Below are 22,330 nucleotides of genomic sequence, written 5' to 3' on the forward strand. Positions count from 1 at the left end.
AATGCTAATTCAGAGTGATGGCAATTCCTATTCAGGAAGCTTTCATTACTCTGAATTAGCTTTGTTTGCCCTCAGATTTGGCTATATGACGATTCACATTTTTCTAAAGTGGTGGTGGTGGTGAGAATATGAATATATATATATATATATATATGTATGTATGTATGTATGTATATATATATATATATAGTGGTACAATAGCAGCCAATTGAAGCTATAAAGACGCTCATTCTGGAACACTTCCACTACTGCATTAGCACTTGAATACCAAGTACCGCGCAAACCTGAAAATGAGAGGAGAGTGAAGCTACATTCCTGAACAGCCTTGATTAGAGAATGCTGGGAACTGTAGTCCATCACAGCTGGAAGGCACCAGGTCAGGGAAGGCTAGTTTAAACACTTAAGAACGACCTGAGGTGAGGTGTGTATTGGGGTCCTAACAGCCTGAAAAGTGGAGTTGAAATAGAATATACAGATACTTTCTAATAGAGGCTGAAATAATGGGTTGACTAATTAGTTGGATGGAATGATTAATGATAATTGATATTAAACAAGGCTTCCAATAGTGAGAACTGCTCATTCTTCCCTGTCACTGCACCTAAACCAGAAATCTTCACATTTCTTACCATCACACTCTTGTCATCAGCGTTGGTTGTGTTAGGCAAGGCAGAGGAATATGGTTGTGTCTGCTCAGGAGAAACAGTGGTCAGAAGTGGTGGTGAAGTGATATTTTGAGTTGTGATGTTGCCAGAAGCACCTGATGTACTCTGCTGGGTTGGAGATGTCTGCACTATAGTATCTGTTGAAGTGGCTGCGTGTGTGTATGTTTCAGGGTTGCTGGTGACGTTTGTCTCACTTGTTGAATTTTCAGTCAGTTTCCTTGACGTTACTAGACAGAAAAGAAAAAGCACATAGACACACATGAAGACAGGAAGTGTTCAAAAATCAAACCCAACTAGTTAATGGAATGCAATATGAATTTGTTATAGTAAATAGCATGAGGTCTGTGTGTGGCATTTCTCCAGAAGAAAGATAGATTTGCTTCCCAGTAACCCAAATTTGCAGTCCTCCTCACAGTAAGGCTCCTGAAATCACATTAACTTTAATGAGGTTTAAACTGTGCCGGAACAGAGGGGCTATAGCCCAGTGGTAGAGCACATGCTTTGCACGCATAAGTTCCTAGATTCAGTCTCCAGTTAAAAGGATCATTTTGCACGTGGAAGACTTCTGTCTAAGAGCATAGAGAGCTGTTGCCAATTAGATTAGATAATGCTGGACTAGAGACAGTTTTTTCAGCCTTCCTCCACCTGGGAAACTCCAGATGTGTGGAACTCCACCCTCATCATCCAGAATGCTCATGGTGGCTGGGGGTGATGGGAGCTGAAGAACAACACCATGTTGGAAAAAGCTGGACCATCTGGTATAAGGCAGCTTCCCGTGTTCAAATGACTGCAGCCTATGAATGTAACTGAGTCAATGACAGATTCCTCAAGTGTAGACTCTAGGGATGATTGGCTTTCAAGGGTGCAATTCGAAAAAGCCCTAGAATTCTTTTGTCTATAATTGTGAAGCTAAGGGACAACCTAGATGGGAAAGTCATAATTGGTTCTCCAGTCTTTTTAATTCAAAGCAGCTCTTTGATGTCCCTATGTTTTCCCCCGTGGAGTAAATAGCAGCTTCAGGGGAGACAGAAAACCAGAAAATGGTGCATGGGAAAGGCTTAAACACTCCCCCCGTGCCACTTCCCTGATCCACCAAAGGCTGCTTTGAAAGAAAACAACAACAACCCAAAATAAAATGTGGGAGATACCATAACAGATCTCTCAGTGTTTCACCAGGGCCCACTTGGTTGGAACTTGCTATGTCTTGGGATTATCAGTAAATGAAATCTACACAAAGAGGAAAAAGATTGGGGCTGCTTCCAACGGGAAGTTCCAATTTACCTGAGTAAGCATTAAAAGAAAAAAGAAAACCCAACCTGAGTGATGATTAAAAACAACAAGTCAATTTAATTAGCGCTAAAGCACTTTTAAGGGTGATTGACCAGTTACTGCTCAAGACATGCCAGAAAAAAAGAGGAGACGTGTAATGTTTGCTTGGGATTGGAAGTATAGGTTGGTCATTTTTCACTGGGAAAAAAGTTGCTAAAGCGATTGTGACTGGAAAAAAGGGGTTTTAATAAAAGCATTAATTACTGTTGTAGCCCTCTAACACTCCTTCATTTAAGCACTATTTCACTAATGTTTAAATTAAAAATTATAGGAAGAAATGTGTTTTATCACCAATGATGTTGTGCGGATGGATGCCCCATAAAAGAGTAAACAAGGCCAAGTGATTCCATACCAAATGCCTATTGTGGAAGTATCCTAGGTATCGAGCCACTAAGAGTACTCTTTTACCTGTTAATGGTGTCACTTTAGTTGTACTGACAGCTTCCGTATTACTTGTTATAGCAAGTTTCTCTGCTGCAGAAGAGATGTTTGGCGATATACTTTCAGTGCTGCTAATGCTTGGGGAAAGACTTCTTGAAGAGGTTGTTGTTGATTCACCAGAAATGTGATTTTCTGGAAAAGAAAAGAAAGGGTTTAGAATTCAACAACATAGTAAAAAAATACAAGGGACTCTGGTGTGACTCAGATTAGAAATGCTGTAGCGAATGCAGCCCTGTTCATAGATGTATGTTCATCACTTAATGCAACTGATAACTTGCATATGTGGAAGAACCATCACAGTTCAAATACCACAAACAGAGGTTTCATCCCACTCCAAGCATAATACTTGTAAATGGAGTGGGGCAGGGAGGCATGAAGTGGTTGAAGGAGCTTGTGCCGGAGTGGACAGGATGAAGGGATTTAAGGGGAGGGGTCACATGGTCAAATTGACAAGCGAGTTGAGTCATTTGGGCAGCAGAGTGCTGGAAGAACATGAGTGGAGAAAGGTAAGACATCATTAGACTAGAGACAAACAAACAAACAAACCAAAATAAACACACACACATCCCCCCCTGCAGTGGTCAAGGTGAGAGATGACCAGGGTCACGGAGGGACATGGACTCCCTCTTTTGGCTTGCAGAATAGATAGGAAGCATGTAATGTTGTAAAGCAAAGGTGAGCAACCTTTTTGTCTCTGAGGGCCACATGTCGCAGAGGGTGAGCACTTGGGGGTAACATGCCAGTTTCTCTCTCTCTCTCTCTCTCTCTCTCTCTCTCTCTCTCTCTCTCTCTCTCTCTCTCTCTCTCTCACACACACACACACACACACACACACACACACACACGGCTTTCAAATGCTCTCCCTCCAGAAGTGGAGAAGAGTAGAACCCTCTTCAACCCAGCAGGGAGAGATCACTCTCCCAGTGGTGCAGATAAGTAATTTTAGACCCTGGACAGAATGGTCTTACAGGGCCCCTCTTTGGACTGCCATTTGTAATTGCTTCAGTTGTGAAGCACACAACTAATATTTCTCTTTTCCCCCACCCTCACCATTCCATGCTTTACAACTCCTTCTACACTAATGATACATTAGAATAAAACAAAGAATAACACCCAGATGATGATGATGATGATGATGATGATGATGATGATGATGATGATTTTTAAAAGAAAAGGAATAGTCTGGACATGCACAGTTTTTATGTTAAATTCACTAAGGTCATGGCATCATAATGACTACAAGAATAACATGGTACTTGGGAAGAAGCATCACTTTGTTTAGAAAGAGATAATACATATTACATGTATACATGTGATAATACATGTGCCCACAGCCCCAAATGATTGCTTGTCTATGCTCTAGGAGACTCTAGCTGCATCATTGCATGTCCCTCCCAGACTGCCAAACACAGTGCGATCTACATGGGTGTGTGTCAGATGTGATTGCAGAGAGCCAGGGTTAGAGAAGATGGATTCAATTTTAAACTGAAAAGGAGGCAAAATACTGAGCAGTGAGGGGGGGGAGCAGCAGGTATTAAAGGTAGAAAATATGTGTTAATGCGTCTAGGCCAGTTCTGTCTTTTCCAGCTGGCAATTAGGGAAATACGAGAATTTCGTTTTGGCTAATAAAACATTTGAACTTGCCCCATTCGCAACCCCAAATGCAAATGGGAGCACTTCTTCTTCTTCTTCTTCTTCTTCTTCTTCTTCTTCTTCTTCTTCTTCTTCTTATTATTATTATTATTATTATTATTGTCAGCACATTCCCAAACTTGTCATCTTGTTCGAAAAATATATCTGTTTTGAAAAATGCATTCTGAAAAGAGATTTTATTATTTTTAAAATATACATTTTCACGCTTTAGTCCACAAGGAGAAAATTCAGTTTTGAAAAACCTGCAAAGAAAGGCACACTTTTTCCATTTGAAATGCACACGTTTCTTGCTTGAACCAACTGAAAAACAGGTTGCAAAAGAAAACGGAAGTGAGCAGCCCCTAAAAGTGAAGTTCAGAGAATTGCATCAAGCTTGAACATCCCTGGTTCTCACATCCCTACTGACAATGGCTTTCTCCCAGTCCTTTTAACTAGGTATGGCACTGAACGTAGGAACTTCTGCATAGAAAGCATACACATTACTACTTAAGCATTGCGCAGTTTGTCATGTATCAGTAGAGCATCTTCCATTTGTACAGATTCGGGAATGATTAAATGTTGGAGTGAACTGGCTAAAGTTGTTTCAGATTACAAACCATGTAACAAATGCCTGGGTTTGGATTTGCCTTCTTTCAAATATCTCCTTGCTTCTTTCTGTTCCTTTGTTTAAAACAAAAATGAGCAAAATTTGTATGGTAGATCTCGAGTAATAATAAGCCTTACACTACTGTATTCATATTTACATTATCCATTTATAACACGATTTACAATTACGATTTAAAATACAGTTTAATCTGAAATATGTGTAATCGTAATTCTTTCAGCATTTGGGGTTAAACAGGACTAATTCGTCTTTCTTTTAAGGACTTCATTAATACTGATAGTAATAGCATTTATATTAGCAACAACTAGGCCATTTAAACTTGGCATGTTCGATCGATATGAATTTTCTTTTGCTCCTGACAAAGCCTTGAATATGGTGAAGATTACAATTCCACTAATAATTTATATAGTACTCCAAGTAGAGCATTGTGATTCTGATATATTTCATGGCTTCGTCTACCATAAACATAATTTCTGAAAATTTCTCAAACATTTAGTCTGAAAGCGGAAAGTAGATTTGAATTGAAATTTTAATTAGTTTGTATGTGGGGAGGGGACTTTTTGCCTCTTTAGTTCAAAAGAATAGAAAACGAAAAAGAAATCAATTATTTCCTGGTGTTTGGGTAAGTTGTTTATTTATATCCACCAGCCTTATTAAAAGAACATTCTGTTGTGCAAGAGGATATGCCCTCTCTGCCAAGAATTCTGGATTATCTTAACATTAATCTAGAACAAATATCCAGAGTCAAATGCCTGGAACAGCATGACTGATGTCTCAGATGACACAACCCAGGGTGTGTATATTTCATATGGCTTCAGGTTTGCCATAGTCCTTGGCAGATGCTACTTTTCATTCAGAGCATTAATGTGCACACTCACATACAAATGTTTGTACGAATAAGTGTACATGCACTCATACCCAAAGAGTTCACATACATCCACAGGTGTGATCATATATTCATTTGTATGCACATCCATTGTATACTTGGTTCACATGGCCACATGTGAACCAAGTATCCAATTAATGTGCATACAAGTGAATATGTGATCACCACCCTGAATTTATTCATGTTTTCTCACTGCAAATCTGTTTACTAATATAAGATCTGACACAGAGCATCCTGAAAATATTTTCATTTTTTAAAAAACAACAAGAGCAACAACTAAATTTGTAGTTCTCACAGCTTTACTGCTGTATACTTTCCCTCTTGGCTGTCAATTCCTATCGCCAGTCTTTAAAATGAAGACACTAATGGCCTTGCTAGACCTGCTGGGATAAGCCGGCAGGGAGGCGAGGCGACGGCGCACTAACATTAGCACGCGCCGCCCCGCCTCCTAGACGGCCGATGTGCAGGGACTACGGAAGCCCTGCAGCATCGGCCATTTTTGTTTTTGTTTTAAAGGGGCCAAGTGCGGCCCGAAGACTCCGGAGAAGGTAAGTTTTTAAAAATTTTTTAGCCTCCCACCCTTTTTTAAAGTAAGCCCCCTGTCTCCTCTTTCCCCGCCCTCCCTCCCAGTCCCGTCCCCTGTGTCGCCCTCCGCCCTCCCTCGTCGTCCCGTCTCGCCCTCCCTTGTCGTCCCGTGCCACCCTCCCTCGTCGTCCTGTCTTGCCCTCCCTTGTCGTCCCGTGCCACCCTCCCTCGTCGTCCCGTCTTGCCCTGCGCCCTCCCCCTCTCCTGCCAGTCTGGCCTTCCCCCCTATCTCCCCCCCCCCGGGATCCCCCGGCCCGACGGGCACAGTGCTGAGCGCTGTGCCCAGTCCGTGGCTTTCTCGGCTACTCGCGAGTAAGCAAGTAGCTGCAAAAAGCCACGGAAGTCGCTAGACATTCCGCAGCTCAGGCCTCAGGCCGGGGCTGCGGAAAAGGCGTGCCATAAGCGACTTCGCTTATGGCGCGTTAAGGGAGGCTTTAGTGCGGCCTGGGGCCGGATTCCCCTGTGTGTCATGTGGACGCACAGCAGGGAAACCGGGTCTCAAAGCGCGCTAAGACCTCATCTAGCAAGGCCCTAAAAACCCAAAACCAAATTAAATGTGGCATGCAACAAGAACTGAATCCTTTATTTCCTGAAGTACAAGATCACATCTTTAAGCAATCCAGGGCTGCAATGCTGCAGCTACCAAACAAATGGAAAAGTTTTATTTGTGGATTATTCAGATACCATTTCATGGTATACACTATGGGCCAAATTAGATGTGTCAGATGTCAGTCCATGATCAGCACTAGTGCTTTTTCTCAGTACTGAGGTGCACTGATAACTGTGTGGACATGTTGCCCATTCCATATACTACTTTTCTAGCGTTCTTTCCCGCCTTTTATTCCATATTATCCAAAATAACACAACAGATATCACTGTGTGCTACAAAGTATAAATGTGAAAGACGGATATTTTGTATCTATATGACACCTCGTATCTATATGACACGAGGTGTAGATCTGGCCCAGGTCTCCCATGACCAGAGCCAGATTGACACCTTGGCTATAGCTAGATGGGGCGATATTCCAGGGCGTTCCATGATCCCTCCCTTGCCCCAGGATCTTGCCCTAGCCTTTGAGCCCGCTTTTTCCACGGTCTCAGGCTGATCCCGAGACTGCGGAACGTGTGTGCAGGCGTGGTGGTTTGTCCCAACTCCTCGTGGTTACTCAGGAGTTCTGTGCCCATTGGGGGTGGGGTGGGGGGGAGCAGGGAAAATTGTAAAACTTTTAAAAACCTTACCTTTCTGCTCCTTTAAGAAAAAAACCCAAAATGGTGGGTGCGACATCCTCTCCCTCCTAGATCGTCACGTGCTACCTGTAAACAGAGGGGAGATCTCGCAATAAAAATATCGTGAGATCTTCACCCCTCTGTCACGCTAGACCAGGTAGGTCTAGCTGAGGCCCTTGTGTCATATAATTATGATCCCATCATGGCGACTCCATATCCCTCTTGCCCATTTATACCTCATAGGACACACAATGGCATCTTTTAGATAATAAGGAATAATAAGCAGGAAATAACACCACAAAAGTGACACAACATGTCCCAACAGTTATCAATACACTTTAAAAAGCATTAGAGTAGATCTAGCCCAGGTCTCCCTCAAATATTTAAAGGGCAAACATAACTGTGAAGTCAGATTAGGGCCACAGCACAGGGGGAGGGGTTAACCTTTTATCCTTACACCATTTCCTGAACCAAATTACTTTTCTGAAGCTTCTATTTACTTTCCAGGAAAAACCATACAGGTACCTGTATAGTACCTATACATTTTTGTGCATGGGGCAAATAACAATTCACAGGAGTGGGATGAGACACAATTCAAATTGGGGAATTGCCCCAAAGGGAAATAGTTAAACTCAGACCCTCAGCTGAATCCGGCCACCCACAACTCCATTTGTGTTTTTAATGATCCTCTGCCATCTCATCTAGTTGCGCCCTATAAAACAATATTATTGCATGCTACATATTCAAGGACAAATAAACTCGCGCTAAATAATAGTTGTCGTTGCTCACAGGGCTCTCCTCCAGTGAAAATAGCATGTGTAGTTGATAGGAGGATTTGCTCCAAGAACGGCTGCCATGTTTTCTTTAGGCAGCAATGACTTCATCCTGTGACCGTAAGACTCTGGAAATGGGCAACAGTTTCAGCATGAACATGATAAAAACTAGCATAAGTATGGCTATAGATCAGCATTTCACACGTAGCACAATTACAGGAGTGGTGTATTTTAGTACTTTCGGGGCAGGTTAGGATGTTACATGAGAGATCTGCAAAAGAAGGGCCCTGGGCCAAATCCACTTTGGAGAAACTGAGGGGTGTTAAAGGAGTGGCAGCTGCTCTAATGGGGTGAATGCTTCTGTAGGAGTTACCGAAGGGAAGATGTATTGGAGTTGTATTTCGCAATATCCTCAAGAAAAGAAAACATGCCAAGGGTGTTACAGCTTAGATTGATGCCAGGCTGAGATCTGGCAACCAACTCTGGACTATGTATAGGTTTAGATTTAAAATAGCGCCATGAGAACTCTATCCTTGTCTTAAGTACAGAGTACAAGAAAGACTCAACTGATGAGGCCTGTTGAGGGAAAGAAGTTATTTAAAATAGCTTTGCCAACAGCATGAGTGGAGTTAGTATGAAGCAGGACTTTAGTCACTTAGATTTCCCCTTGTTGGAGAAAGCAAGAATCAATTAGCTGTCACTGTGCAAAATCCAAGGGTTAAACTATGGAATTGGGTGATTTTTTAAAAAAACGAAACCATAATTTTAGTTTGACCTCAGCATGGAGTTTGTCAGAATAGTTATGTAAATGGCTTTGCCAAATGGCAAACAATTCCAATGAGAGCCCATTGTTTTAGCTTGGTCAGAAAGATTTTTAGAACAGTACAGACACTGAGATTGACACTAGAAATCTTGCTCTTCGTTCTCTTGTCATTAGAGGTATGGTGGGCAGACATAAGATTAAGGGTCTTTTCTGTGGTGGCATCTAGATTATGCAACACTCTCAATGGGTGGATCATCTAGGCTCCCCTTTGCTTACATTCAGTTTGGCAGTTAAGTTCTACCTATTCGAGTGGGTTTTCAATCTCTGATGCTGTGTTTTTAAATATTTTATGAGTTACTGATGCTGTTTTCTGTTCTTTTATTATGATGTTTTTATGTTATGTCTTTTATTTACATTAAATCTTCATTTTTATGATTGCTTCTTTTAAATAGCATGATAGCTACTATGAGTATGCTACATAGAAAAGAGGTTATAAATTGAAATAATTACAGCCAACAAGATACTCAATTTACACAAACCACTTGCCAAACTGATTGTTATCTCTGTGGTATGTTTTGAGCTAGCCATCATTTTGATTAAGAACATAAAAATAAAAATAAGATGAGCTATGCTGTATCAGACCAAGGGGTCTATCTAGTCCAGCACTCTGTTCATAAAGCGGTCAACCAACTGTCGACCAGAGCCCCACAAGCAAGACACAGTGCAACAGCACCCTCCTGCCCATGTTCCTCAGCAACTAGTATACATAGGCTTACTGCCTCTGTTACTGGAAGTAGCATTATTTATTTATTTATTACATTTTTATACCGCCTAATATCCAAAGCTCTCTGGGCGGTTCACAAAAAATAGCATATAGCCCTCAGGACTAGTAGCCATTGATAGCCCTCTTCTCCAGAAATTTGCCTAACCCCTTTTAAAGCCATCAAAATTGCTGGCCATCACTGCACCTTGGGTTGCGAATTCCATAGTTTAACTATGTGTTGCGTGAAGAAGTACTCCTGAATTATCTGTCCATGTTCATTCTAGTATTATGGGGGGGGGGAGGGAGAGAGAGAGAGACAGAGAAGTCTCCCTATCCATTTTCCCCACACCCTGCATATTTTTGTACACCTCTATCTGCTCACTCATCTCTTTTCTAAGTTTAACAATCCTAGCTGTCCCTCACAAGAGAGTTTTCCAGCTTCCTAATAATTTTAGTTGTCCTTCTCTGCACTTTTTCCAACTCTTCGATATCCTTTATTAGGTGTGGTGATCAGAACTGTAGTCTCACCTTAGATTTGCATAAGGGCAGTATGAAATTGGAAGCTTTATTGTCAATCCCTTTCCTAATTATGCCTAAAATTGAATTTGCTTTTTTCAAAGCCATAGCATACTGGGTTGACATTTTCATCAAGCTGTCCACCACAACCCCAAGATCTCTTTCTTGGCCAGTCACCACTAGCTCAGATACCCTCAGCTTATTCTAGAAGTTTTGGATTTTTTGCCCCAACATGGATATGTAGCACCTTGAGATGAAAATTACACTTGGGGGGGATCTACACTACTGCTTTAAAGCACTTTATAACAGTTTTGACAACTGTTGGAGCCCAGAACACACTGCATATACAGTTTTCAAAACGTTTTCAAAGTGCTTTAAAGTGCTTTAAAAGCAGTAGTGTAGATCCCTCCCTGGTTACACTAAACCACATTTGCCATTTTGATGCCCATTCTCCTTGTTTGGAGAGAGCCTGTTGGAGCTCTTCACAATCCTTTTTTGTTTTCATTTGGTGCTAGTTGGCTAACAACAGAAAGATTGAAATGGGAGGGCTTATCCACTAGTAAAAGCCCAACATTTTCTCCCACTCTATTGAGATTGTAAAACCTAATCTTAATCAAGATGCAGCTAACCTTTTGAACCCCTTAAAATGATGTAATCCTGTGCATGTTTAGACAGAAAAAAGCCCTACAATTCCCAGGGTACATCCTAAGTTGCTTATGTTAACTTGCAGAGCATCCAAATTTTTGCAAGTAGCACAGTTTATGCAAAGCTTATCTTTCTTCCCTTAAAAGTTATAAATTATTTTAAGAACCTCGGTGAAAAAGAAAAAGGAATGTGTAGCACCTTGAGATGAAAGTTATTAGAAGGACATTAAATTACAGAAAGGAGAGAAGATTTAAAAAGGTAGCATTGTAAATAAACTCTAAAAGTTGTATTATGTCCCCTAAGAATAGAGTAGGCAGATTCATACAAATATAAGCATTTAATAGGATGAACTAGAGTACTTGTAACCTAGGTTAAACTGAAATGAAGAAGGATTACAAAAGACAACTTCGTGTGCCCAATACAATGGCCACCATCAGATATGCATACATTAATGCAATTGTTCAGATTTCAAGATATGTTCACCATACTGGATAGACTTTTTGTGTGTTGAAAACTCTATATCCTAGAATAACTCCTTAATTATGCATTAAAAAATTAAGACACTTGAAAAAGGATGCTTGAATCAATTTGCAAAGTCTATTCATTGTGAATCTGAATTTTTCTACTGAATGAACATGTTTTTTTCCTTAAACCCAATTTCTACAAACAAAAACAACTTAAAATGCATTCCGCAATATGTTTACAAAAAACTAAATTGCTTCACTTTGTTTCCCTGGTAACAAATTTGTTCTAATCAAAAACAGGACATATGGTTTTGTGGCAAAGGATCAGTGGAGTAGTCAACCTCATATGCCACTTCCATACTCTCTCTGTGTGTGTTTATTTACATAGGAATCAATAGAAAACCTTATGTCATTACACGGCATGATTCTTCACACTTGGATTCCCCAAGTACCACAGCCACCCAAACAAAGACTTTTGAGCTTGTCCAGATGGTTTAAAAATCACCAGGGCTTATTGGCAAAGATTTTCACCCCAGCACGCACTGTAAAACAAGATCTTGATAGTGCCTTCATGGTAATTTGTCTTTGTTCGTCCCTGGTTCCCCACCCCCCAAATTCCCCACTTTCATGCCTTATATTAAAAAGTATCAAATTGTTCTGTAGTGTTACAGCCCAAGTGATCCCTAGGAATGCAGATGAACACTGATATATCACTCCAGAATTATATTTGCCTAAATATTCACAATACGCTGCACAGCTTATTTTCACTAGTTTTGGAACTTTTGCATGAATTTACTGAGTCTGTTCACCGACACTGAAGCCAAATGGATACAATAAGCATGAAACAACTGCTGTCTGAGGCAGCCAACTTAAGGGAAAGCTCTACGAAAAACACCTTTATTCATATCAACTAGTTATGAGAAAAGGGACAACCTATGTCAATATAATTTGCATTCTATAAACTATAGCAAAATATCATTCATTTGGAGTACTGGGTCACTTTGGCCTTCCACAAATAAATGATTACCGGACAGAACTATTTGTCCCAAATCAAATCAAATAGTTCCTGATACATGCACACTCATAAAAGTGATTTGTCCTCATAGAGTCAAAAGGAAGTCCTACATCGTTACCTACCCTACTCAAATATCCTGTCTCCACAGAAACAAATGGAAAGGCTTTAACCTTTTTTGGGTGAAACAGTAAGCCTTGAGACTAACAAAGGGAAGTTTTGTGTATTTAGCTTCCTTTGCATAACCAATCTTGAATTCATTCCCTGAAAGTGTAACATGACAGGTTCAGTGCAATCCTATACCTATCTACTCAGAAGTAAGTCACACTGAGTGCAGTGAAGCTTACTCCCAGGTAAGTGGGGATAGGACTGCTGCCTTAGGTAGGGTGACCATATGAAAAGGAGGACAGGGCTCCTGTAACTTTAACAGTTGTATTGAAAAGGGAATTTCAGCAGGTGTCATTTGTATATATGGAGAACCTGGTGAAATTTCCTCTTCATCACAACAGTTAAAGCTGCAGATTCCCTGCCCTCTTTTAAATCTGGTCACAGTATAGCTGCAGTATAGTTCCTGCAGCTTTAACTGTTGTGATGAAGAGGAAATTTCACCAGGTGTGACATGCATACAAATAACACCTGCTGAAATTCCCTTCTCTATGCAACTGTTAAAGATACAGGAGTCCTGTCCTCCTTTCCATATGGTCACCCTACCATAGGAAGCAATCCTATGCACTTTTAGATATATAAAAAGTCCTACAACTCCCAGCATTGCCCAGCCTGATTGTCTATGCTATGAGTTTCCTTCCTGTGCCATACGCCTAGCCACCAATAGCAAAGCCTCAAGTATTGTTTGATGATTAGGCTGTGAGCAGGTATCATCTCCAGCAGCTGCCAAGCTCTGCTATTCCACCCATTAACTGCCTACGAGCATCTCCACCTCCTTGGGGGAGCCTTTCCTGTCCCTTAGCTACTAGGACAGAAGTATAGAGCCAGTTTACTTTTCTCTTCCCCAACTTACTGGGTAGCATCCAATATTAGTCCTATGTAAAGTACACCCATTGAAATGAATGGGACTCCAGTTAGTTGTGTGAGTGTCTTAAGTCCCACCCTTTTCAATTGGTCTACTCTTCATAGGACTAATATTGAATACTATCCACTCTCTCACTTGCCTGGTTGTTGCAATATATATAGTAACAAAGCATACTACATAATATCTAATGAACAACCTAAAACTATTATCCCAAAGAGGAGAAAACCATGCCCTTCCACAGGCCAATCTGGGTCTGATGTGAAAATATGTCCCCCTGAAAAGTGACTAGCAAAACCCTGGGAAAAACCTGATGGAAAGATAGGGAAGGTGGGATGTGTGGCTTGCCAATCAGAAATCAAGGCCAGAAGGCATGGAGTGATGCTTTTTATAGCCTTCCCTCAAGTCTTGCCTGGAAATCCTGTGACAGGGCTGAAATCCTGGCCCTCACACAATTACCCGCTCCCATCTTGTCTTGCGCTGGCCAGGCCCCTCCAGCCATTGTAAGACTAGGCCATAAAGCATAGCTTTGCCTCTCCAGGCTGCTGCAATCCACCCCACTTCCTGACAGCACTGACCGTGGTTCAAAGGCCTTTTCCTGCTTCCATTTTGGGTGTTGCTACCACTGCAAGAGCACCAGTGTCAGATGTACAGGTTGGCTGCTGAATGTGTGACCCCCCCTTGCCTTTCCACATCTGTTACTCTCAGGTGTAAGCATAGAAAATTGCATAAATAATTGTTGCTCCTTGGATTCAGGATTTTGCTTCTCCGCTCTTTTTCTCTGGAGCGTGACTATAGAAAAATCATACCTGACTGAGTATACAGTCAGAACATTACTATTACCTTGTCTCTTCATAGCAGCTATTTAAAATAGCTGCCCTATGAGGAAGAGGAGAAGAAAAAGAAGTCAGCAAGCAAGGTGAGCTATCACTACAGCCTTCTCTGCCTGCTGCTGTTCCAGTTGCTATTATTTAAGCCATGGTGGCTTGTTTTGGTTTTGTGAACCAGCTCATTCTCTAATGCATGGGTATAGTCTTGGTTGTTCTAATTTTGGAGTTAGACATGTACATAATATTTCTCAAATTTTTTCTATCTCTGAGAGAAACCCATAAACTCTGGAATTGATTTCTGAGACTCGCTCTACACAGGTCTTCACTGAATTATACTTGCTGAGTAAGTTTCACATTATTTTTATACGTGACTTCTCATATTTTGCAGCAGGTGTGCTTGGAACTTTACAAACCATTGTGAGAAATAGTCCTCAGTTCCTGACCTCTCATTTGCCCCATTAAAACTGAATATTAACATGATAGAGTAACTGAGGTCAAAATTGAAAGTCTGAGGCAACAGCGAGCACGTTAATTAGCACTTTGTTTCACACTGCCAAAATAACATCACATGGATACCATAGTATGCTGGCCATGATGAGGTTCATGTGCTGGACGGAATGGGAAATAAATGAAACGGACAGGCCAGGGTATTACCTCCATCAGTATTCCGTATTTAATATATTATGTTCTGGCAGCACTTATAATGAGCACCACCTTTGGGGACTCTGAGCTACATTACTCATGAATCTTTAGCTTTGCTCTTCTCCAGTATGTGGCAGGATTTCAAAAGGGTGGAGTCCTCTTCCCTCTGGAAATATCTGATAAAATTCTACCCCTTCCCCCTCCTAGACCCTTTTTCCTTTGCCACATGGCCCTAGACAGGATAAGGGTGTGGGCTTCTGCAGTCACGAACGATGCAATGAAACGGACAAGGAAGAATGTGGGAAGGAGAGAAGATGACAGCTTAAATCATTACATCATCCTGTTAAGCAACAAGCATGGTAACCTAATCAACACCCTGTCTTGCTTAGATACAACTGATTAAGATTTCTTTTGCCTTGGGTGGTAGACGGCACCGACAACAGTTTATATTTCAACCAATGGATTGTATATAACATGAAAATCTGAGTTTTGTAATCTTGCATATAAATATATCTACGTTTTCTGCAATGATAACATCAACATCAACATCATCATTAAAAAAAGGTTCCCCACAAATATGAAAATATGTGCCCTCAGCAACTGAAAACTCTGCACTTAAATCCAGAAAGTTGGCTCCACTACAAAGTGGCAATCTTCCTATATAGAAAACATTTTTCTTAAGAATAAGCACATGTGAGTGCTTATCATATATGACAATCTACACAGTTTGTATACTTTTTCCCACACTGAAATTATTTCCTACATAGAAACACAAAATAGGAAATTTCTTCACACATTATGCAATAGCAAACATGAACTAGTTACTGAGCATAGTGAATCAAGGGGCAATACGTAAACAATGTAAAACAGTTTCCAATGTTAAAATATAGTGGGTTGGATCCAACTGTTGCACAAGTGTAAGTCTGCTAATGCAACAGAACTTCTTCTGGTACAACAGGAGATCCCTGTCCTCTATTTTCCCCTGCGGCACCACAAATGTACCCTGAAAGATCCCCTAACCCTCTAGAGCAGATTTCGGGGAGGGTCGCAGGGGGTTGCAAGGGTTAGGGGAAATCCATTCCTCAAGTGGTTCCCCGTTGCTCTAGCAGAATTGTATTGAACCCTGTGTATGAAGTGGCTGTTAAACAAAATTCATTTAGCGCTCCTTTTACTTGCTTCTTTGTTCTCAGGCCTTTAGTATTTCTACCAACCCATTTTTTTCTGCAATGTTGAAGGCCGAAATGTACTTTAAGAAAAACATGGCACTGCTCAACTAAAAATAAGATTCTCAGGATTTCAGTGGTGTTGTCTTTGAGACATGACATAAGTTAGATGTTCTCACAACATATGCTCTCTTGAAGACACACACAACTGGGGAAGTGGCAGCCACGTAGAGGACCGTATTTCCACTAACATCAGTGGGAGTTCAGAATCTAAGCATCTCCCAGAACTTGAAAGAATCAGATCAAAGTAACACTTGATTACTTTGAGTGTGGAATATGCCAAAAAAGTTTCACAATCTTATGGAGAGTACAAAACTAAAAGTTGCTTCATACTTTTGTGCTTGCTGTGATAAATACGTAAAATGTGAACGAAAGGTATGAATACCATTGAGTTTTGGACATGCAGGAACATATGCTGTAAAGATGTGACTGGAAGCAACTCCCCAATGCATGTCCCCTGCATGTTTGAAGCACACAATTCTCTTTTTCACTTTATGTGCTTACCAAAGGAAAATACTGGTGTAGCCATGACAAATACAATTGATTCTATTGTGTGTAGTCTGTGGGGTACTTCTGGATCTATCTTTGATGCTGGAGTCCCAAGCTGGTTGCTCAGAGCGCTTTCTACCAGTTTCAGCTGAGACACCAGCTATGGACTCAACTAAATAGGGATAGCTTGACCTCAGTGATACAGGCACTAATAATCTCAAGAATGGATTACTGCAGCATGCTCTTGTGGAACTGCCCTTAAATTTGATCTGGAAGGTGCAGCTAGTACATAATAACAGCTTGGCTGTTATTAGAGGTTGCCCCTTTTAGCATGTAACACCTTTGCTGACGGAACTGCACAGGTTGCCTATTTGTTGTGGGGTTTTATTAACTTACAAAGCCTTAAATTACTTGGAAGCAGGATATTTGAGTAGATGCCTTCTCCCTTATCAAACTGCGGTCACTGAGGTCATCAGTTGAGGTGCTGCAGGCCGCATGGACCTGAGGCCCATTTAGAATCCATTTGAGAATACAGCTTTTAGTGAAGTGGCTCTCTCTCTGTGGAATTCCCTGCTAGCTGGTGTTGGGGAGACGCCAACATTGCTTTGCTTTCAGTGTATGCTAAAGATGATTTAATTTAAACAAGCTTTTCCTCCAGTTATGGAGGTAGGTTTTTTTGTTTTTGTTTGTTTTGGTATAAATTGATTTAAAATATTTTTATTCTTTTGTATATTCTCTCTCCCCCCACCCCTCTTTACTGTTCACTGCTCAGGAATCCTTTGTAGATAACAGTTTATATATTTGTAGTTTAGCAAATATATAAATTTATATATATATTTATATATTTGTAGATAACAGTTTATATATTTGTAGTTTATATATTTGTAGACTGTTTTAGTTTGGCAGCTATGCCATCTGTATATATGTCTGATTTTGACAAACTAGTATTTGTTCAATGTTGTCAGTTCTTGTGTTCCAGGAGAATGCTATTTCCTGTCTTTCCAAAGCATGAACATGTTAGATGTTTGCTAGTCAATATATAAAGATGGATAGCTCAAGATGACACTTTCTGCATTATATTACTTGTTTCCAAATTTCATTGCAGCAATACACTTTGTTTTTTGCTCTCAAATCATAGAATAGCAGAGTTGGAAGGGGCCTACAAGGCCATCTAGTCCAACCCCCTGCTCAATGCAGGAATCCACCCTAAAGCATCCCTGACAAATTACTTTGCACATCTGAATATATGCAACAACACAAGATGCCAATTATATGCATGCCCACAAAAGGGCTATGCAGGTTTGAAATATCCTTTTAAGGTTTTGCTTTGCACCTTTATATGATACATGAATTTTGACACCTACACATGTAAATTCTAAAGCAGAGATGTGAATTTTCAGACATCTGTGGACATACATCAGGAAGACATAGCCAACTGCAGACTTCCAGCATGTGCCCACTGCACTTTTCTGAATATCTGGAGATGCACATCTTCCTTTCTCATTTGATGTAAATAAGTGGCAAGCACGACTGCCAAGTTTATGATGACTTAGCCCTAAGATTTCATAGGTAAAAATGAAATGTTGCAAAATAAATAAATAGGTCATGCCAGCTTTAGAGAAATTTAAACAAGCTCCTTCGGAAGTACTAAAAAGTGACAAATGCAAAAAGACAGGAACGCAGCTCAGCAAATTATCCAAGAGGACCTATCATTTCATAGTCTAGTAGCTGAAGTGAAATTAAAGTAGTCCGGTTGCTTTACAAAGGATTAGATATTGCTCTCACCCAGTATACAGTAGGATCAATTGAAGAAATACCAACCATACCTATTTATCATTATATGTTAAAAAACAGTTCCTAGAAAATAATGCATACATTTTGATAATAATTTTTTTTAATAAAGAAAAAAATCGATATGATAATTGGGTTTTTTTGGTAAATGAGTAGTCCTTAAAAATAACAACGCTAATAACCAAAGCTGTCAATTGTGTCTGCCACTATGAGCTAGCAGTTTCCAAACAGGTTGCATTGGTCCACTAGAGTTGCAAGGTTACCATTTATAGAACCCTATTAATTTATGTTTTCTTTCACTTACACAGTCTGGGATTTTATTTATTATTTATTTTTATTTTATTACATTTATATACTGCCCCCCAGCCAAAGCTCTCTGGGCGGTTTACAACAATTAAAAATAGTAAACATTAAAAGTACACAAAAAGATGTGTTATGTGTTAGAAAAAGAACGCATACTGGCTTCAGGGATGTTATTATTCCTTCTGAATCTCTGGTATGGATCATTGCAAAGCAATGAATAAAATATGTGCATCCCATGCATTGCTATACACCATCTCTGCAAAAGGGTGACTATACAGCTATAGAAACCTGCAGAATTTCTTATAAACTACAAAGATATACTTATATTCTTATATATAACTAATTTGGGATTTTTGGTTCTGTGCATAATTTCTTTACATGCTATACTACACTTACTGCTTTGATCATAACACTGTTCTGAGCTTTGAACTTTCTAATGAACATGCAGAGCGAAACATGAACTTTCCTCAGTATTCCAAGAAATACAGCACAGGCAAGATGAGATTCACAATTCCTTTCTTTTCTGTGCATAATACAGCCAGAAGCTGTAAAGTTTCCCCCCTCAATATTGAATACTCACCCAGCAGGCTGAAAACACAGAATGCTGTCCAGAAAAGCTGTTTCTCCTTCATAGCTTTAAAACTCCACAGTAACATCACTCCCAATGGTGAACTGTAAAACAGTGCCTATGAGTCAAACTGAATGTTTCTCTGAGTTTCTCTCAGATTTTAGTTTTTCTGCAGTGCTGTTGAGGCTTCAGTGTTGCTTCCTTTTAGCTCAAGCTTTTTGAGGTCAGTACATGGATTCCCTTCTAAAAGATGTGCTTGTGGTTCAAGATTGTGAGGTGGAGTTTGTTAAAGTCTGATCTCATAGCTTTATATAGCTCTCAACATTACATTGTTAAACTTCCCCCTTTCGCTATCACATCAGCTTAACTCTTTCCTGGAAACTCCTTTCTCCCACTTTAGACAGGACATCCCATATAATTAAAAACTATGTAACAATGTGCCTCTAAGGATATCTAACACGGAAACTGCATTTGTATGCTTCTTATATGGTTCATGCCAAAATGTTAAAAGTTGTAAACACACGGCAAAAAATTGGGGGGAACTTTGAGAAATAAAGAATTTAATCCTGGCTCTTAGTACTTCAAAATCGGCAATGAGAGAGAGAATGAAAAAACAATGAATAACTTCATATGAATTAACAGCAAGTTAATTCAAGAGAAAAAGTTGTCTGTAGCTGGAAGCATTCTGAAATTTAAGGGCAGCATTTGAAATGAGTAATCTGCAAGCAAAACATTATTTGTAATGGCAGCGAGGTGATCACTGTTGATTTGGGGTTCATGGCAGGGAACAATTTATAATAAATCAGCATAGAATCATAGAATAGCAGAGTTGGAAGGGGCCTACAAGGCCATCGAGTCCAACCCCCTGCTCAATGCAGGAATCCACCCTAAAGCATCCCTGACAGATGCTTGTCCAGCTGCCTCTTGAAGGCCTCTAGTGTGGGAGAGCCCACAACCTCCCTAGGTAACTGATTCCATTGTCGTACTGCTCTAACAGTCAGGAAGTTTTTCCTGATGTCCAGCTGGAATCTGGCTTCCTTTAACTTGAGCCTGTTATTCCGTGTCCTGCACTCTGGGAGGATCAAGAAGAGATCCTGGCCCTCCTCGGTGTGACAACCTTAAGTATTTGAAGAGTGCTATCATGTCGCCCCTCAATATTCACAGTCTCTGGATTCTTCATAATCTTAACTAAATATCAATGACACATTTATTGTATTCTTATTATTCTTATTTTTTTATCTTGTGAATTACCCTGTTAATATATACTGAATGTATAGTACATTATAAATATATATATAGTAAAATACCTATAATCTTCTCCTATAATCTTTGGTGATAATATCACCAAAGCTACACTTGGCTGGTAGCTCTCTTTTAACTTCAGTCTAGGAGTTAACTGGGTGGAGTCAAAGGATATCTCCTTGTTTTCAGCAGTCTGGCTCAGGACCACCTAGATGTTGTGTGTATCTGCAGTCCAAAATGGCAATCAGTTTGGAGGCTTCCCTTACCCTCAGAAATTTCCAGTAGAAAGCATCTGTGTGGTATACCCTGGTGACTAATAATAGGAGGAAATAAATTGTTTTGAGAGTTGGTGCATGGAGGGAAGCATTTTTGGGAACCCCAGTAGAGAACTGCAATCTAAGGCAGTAGCCATTTTGAGATCCACTGTAGTAAAAGTTGCAAAGTGTTAAATACAGCTTATTCATTCCACTCTTCAGCCGTCTGTATTTTTTTCGTTATGGTAAATCATCCATAGAAAACAATACCAGAGTACAGTTTTCAATTGTTTTCTATGGATAGTTTACCATAATGATAAAATCAGTCTATTGCAAAATTGCAACCCCAAGCCCACCTTACCATTAAAGCAATATACTAATGATAAAACACTGCTCTTTCTGGATTGGTAGCTTCTACTGTATGGGGCAGCCCTTTTGTTTACATTGAGAAGATCTGGAACAGATCCCGTTACAGTTTTCTTCCCAATCATTCCTATCCAAAACTTCTGATCTCTTTGTTAAGATGTAGTACTTTTTGGTTTTACTTCATCTATATTGTAAGAAAAATGTAGGAATCTATTCTATTTTTTTAAAAAATTAAGTGTTAATATTTCCATAGAAAATTTGGCAGACACTAACTTTTCTTTTTATGTTCATAAAGGAAATAGATAGGCAGAAGTCAGTGTGTTTCAAGGGAAGATAAACCAACAGTAAATCCACAAAACCATACTGTGTTGTTTGTTATGAAGCGATAACTTCCAGACGAGGCCTGTATGGCACCATTGCTCTGCCTCATTCATGGAAATTTACAGAGGGAACCGAACAATGATGTCTTCTACTCATGGACCTTTCACTCATGGACCTTTCATGTTTTCTCACAGTTTCTTCTGATGGCTAACATTAACATTAAAGCACCCAGGATATTTCCTCATTCACTTCAATTGAGAAAGCAGTTCAATGTAGGGGGAGGCTCTTCACTGGAGTGAAGGAGTAAGTGTTGTTTTTTGACTGGGGAAGCTTTTACACATAGGGCACAGATCTTTACAGGATATTATTTACCTTGTAAAGGCATAATCATCTGAAACAAACATAAAGCAAAAAACTAAAATTACTAACATTAACAACATAATTGCATACAAAAAATCCTATTAATATTATTTCCACATTAATAAAATGTTCAGAAATGGGCTGTAAATATTTTCCTATTTAGCACAAAATAGGAATAATTAATTAATCCAATGAAATGGATATTAAGGTATCAGCCTTCCAGAATACTTTTGATAAGTATCAGTGGTTTATACTCCAGTCATATTTCTGCACCTGAGAAATCAGGATCCCACAATTTCCTGGCTTTTTTATTAGGGGACTTCACAGATAACCAAAACCTTCCATTAACAAAAATATGTTCAAATTTCTCCAAAAGAACAGTATGATAGCTTGGAATATATTTTTCTCATGCATTTTAGCAAACTAATAAAAAGAAGGGAAGCATTTCCCAAGGAAGCAAAGCCAAGTCCTTAGCAAAATGCTTAATATAACACCTGCAGTAGAAATGACAAAACTATGGTGCTTCAACTTACTCACTATCTAAACAAATAACGTCAGATTCATTAAACACATACAAGACATATCTAATTC

The 22,330-nt window shown here is 39.8% G+C and overlaps 1 protein-coding gene across 1 annotated transcript in view; it reads right to left on the minus strand.

Moving 5' to 3' along the window:
- The window catches only part of CD34 (CD34 molecule), a 43,902-nt gene extending 24,436 nt beyond the window's left edge, over positions 1-19,466 (minus strand). Inside the window, exons 1-3 of the mRNA XM_063142957.1 lie at positions 19,209-19,466; positions 2,400-2,564; positions 627-889 (exon numbers count right to left, since the gene is read on the minus strand). Of these exons, the coding sequence (XP_062999027.1) occupies positions 627-889; positions 2,400-2,564; positions 19,209-19,284 (504 nt within the window). The 5' untranslated portion in view covers positions 19,285-19,466. The remainder of the gene's footprint in view (positions 1-626; positions 890-2,399; positions 2,565-19,208) is intronic.
- Between the last annotated feature and the right edge of the window lie 2,864 nt (positions 19,467-22,330).

The sequence above is a fragment of the Elgaria multicarinata genome, chromosome 1 (genome assembly GCF_023053635.1).
Source record: "Elgaria multicarinata webbii isolate HBS135686 ecotype San Diego chromosome 1, rElgMul1.1.pri, whole genome shotgun sequence".
Classification (NCBI taxonomy): domain Eukaryota; kingdom Metazoa; phylum Chordata; class Lepidosauria; order Squamata; family Anguidae; genus Elgaria; species Elgaria multicarinata.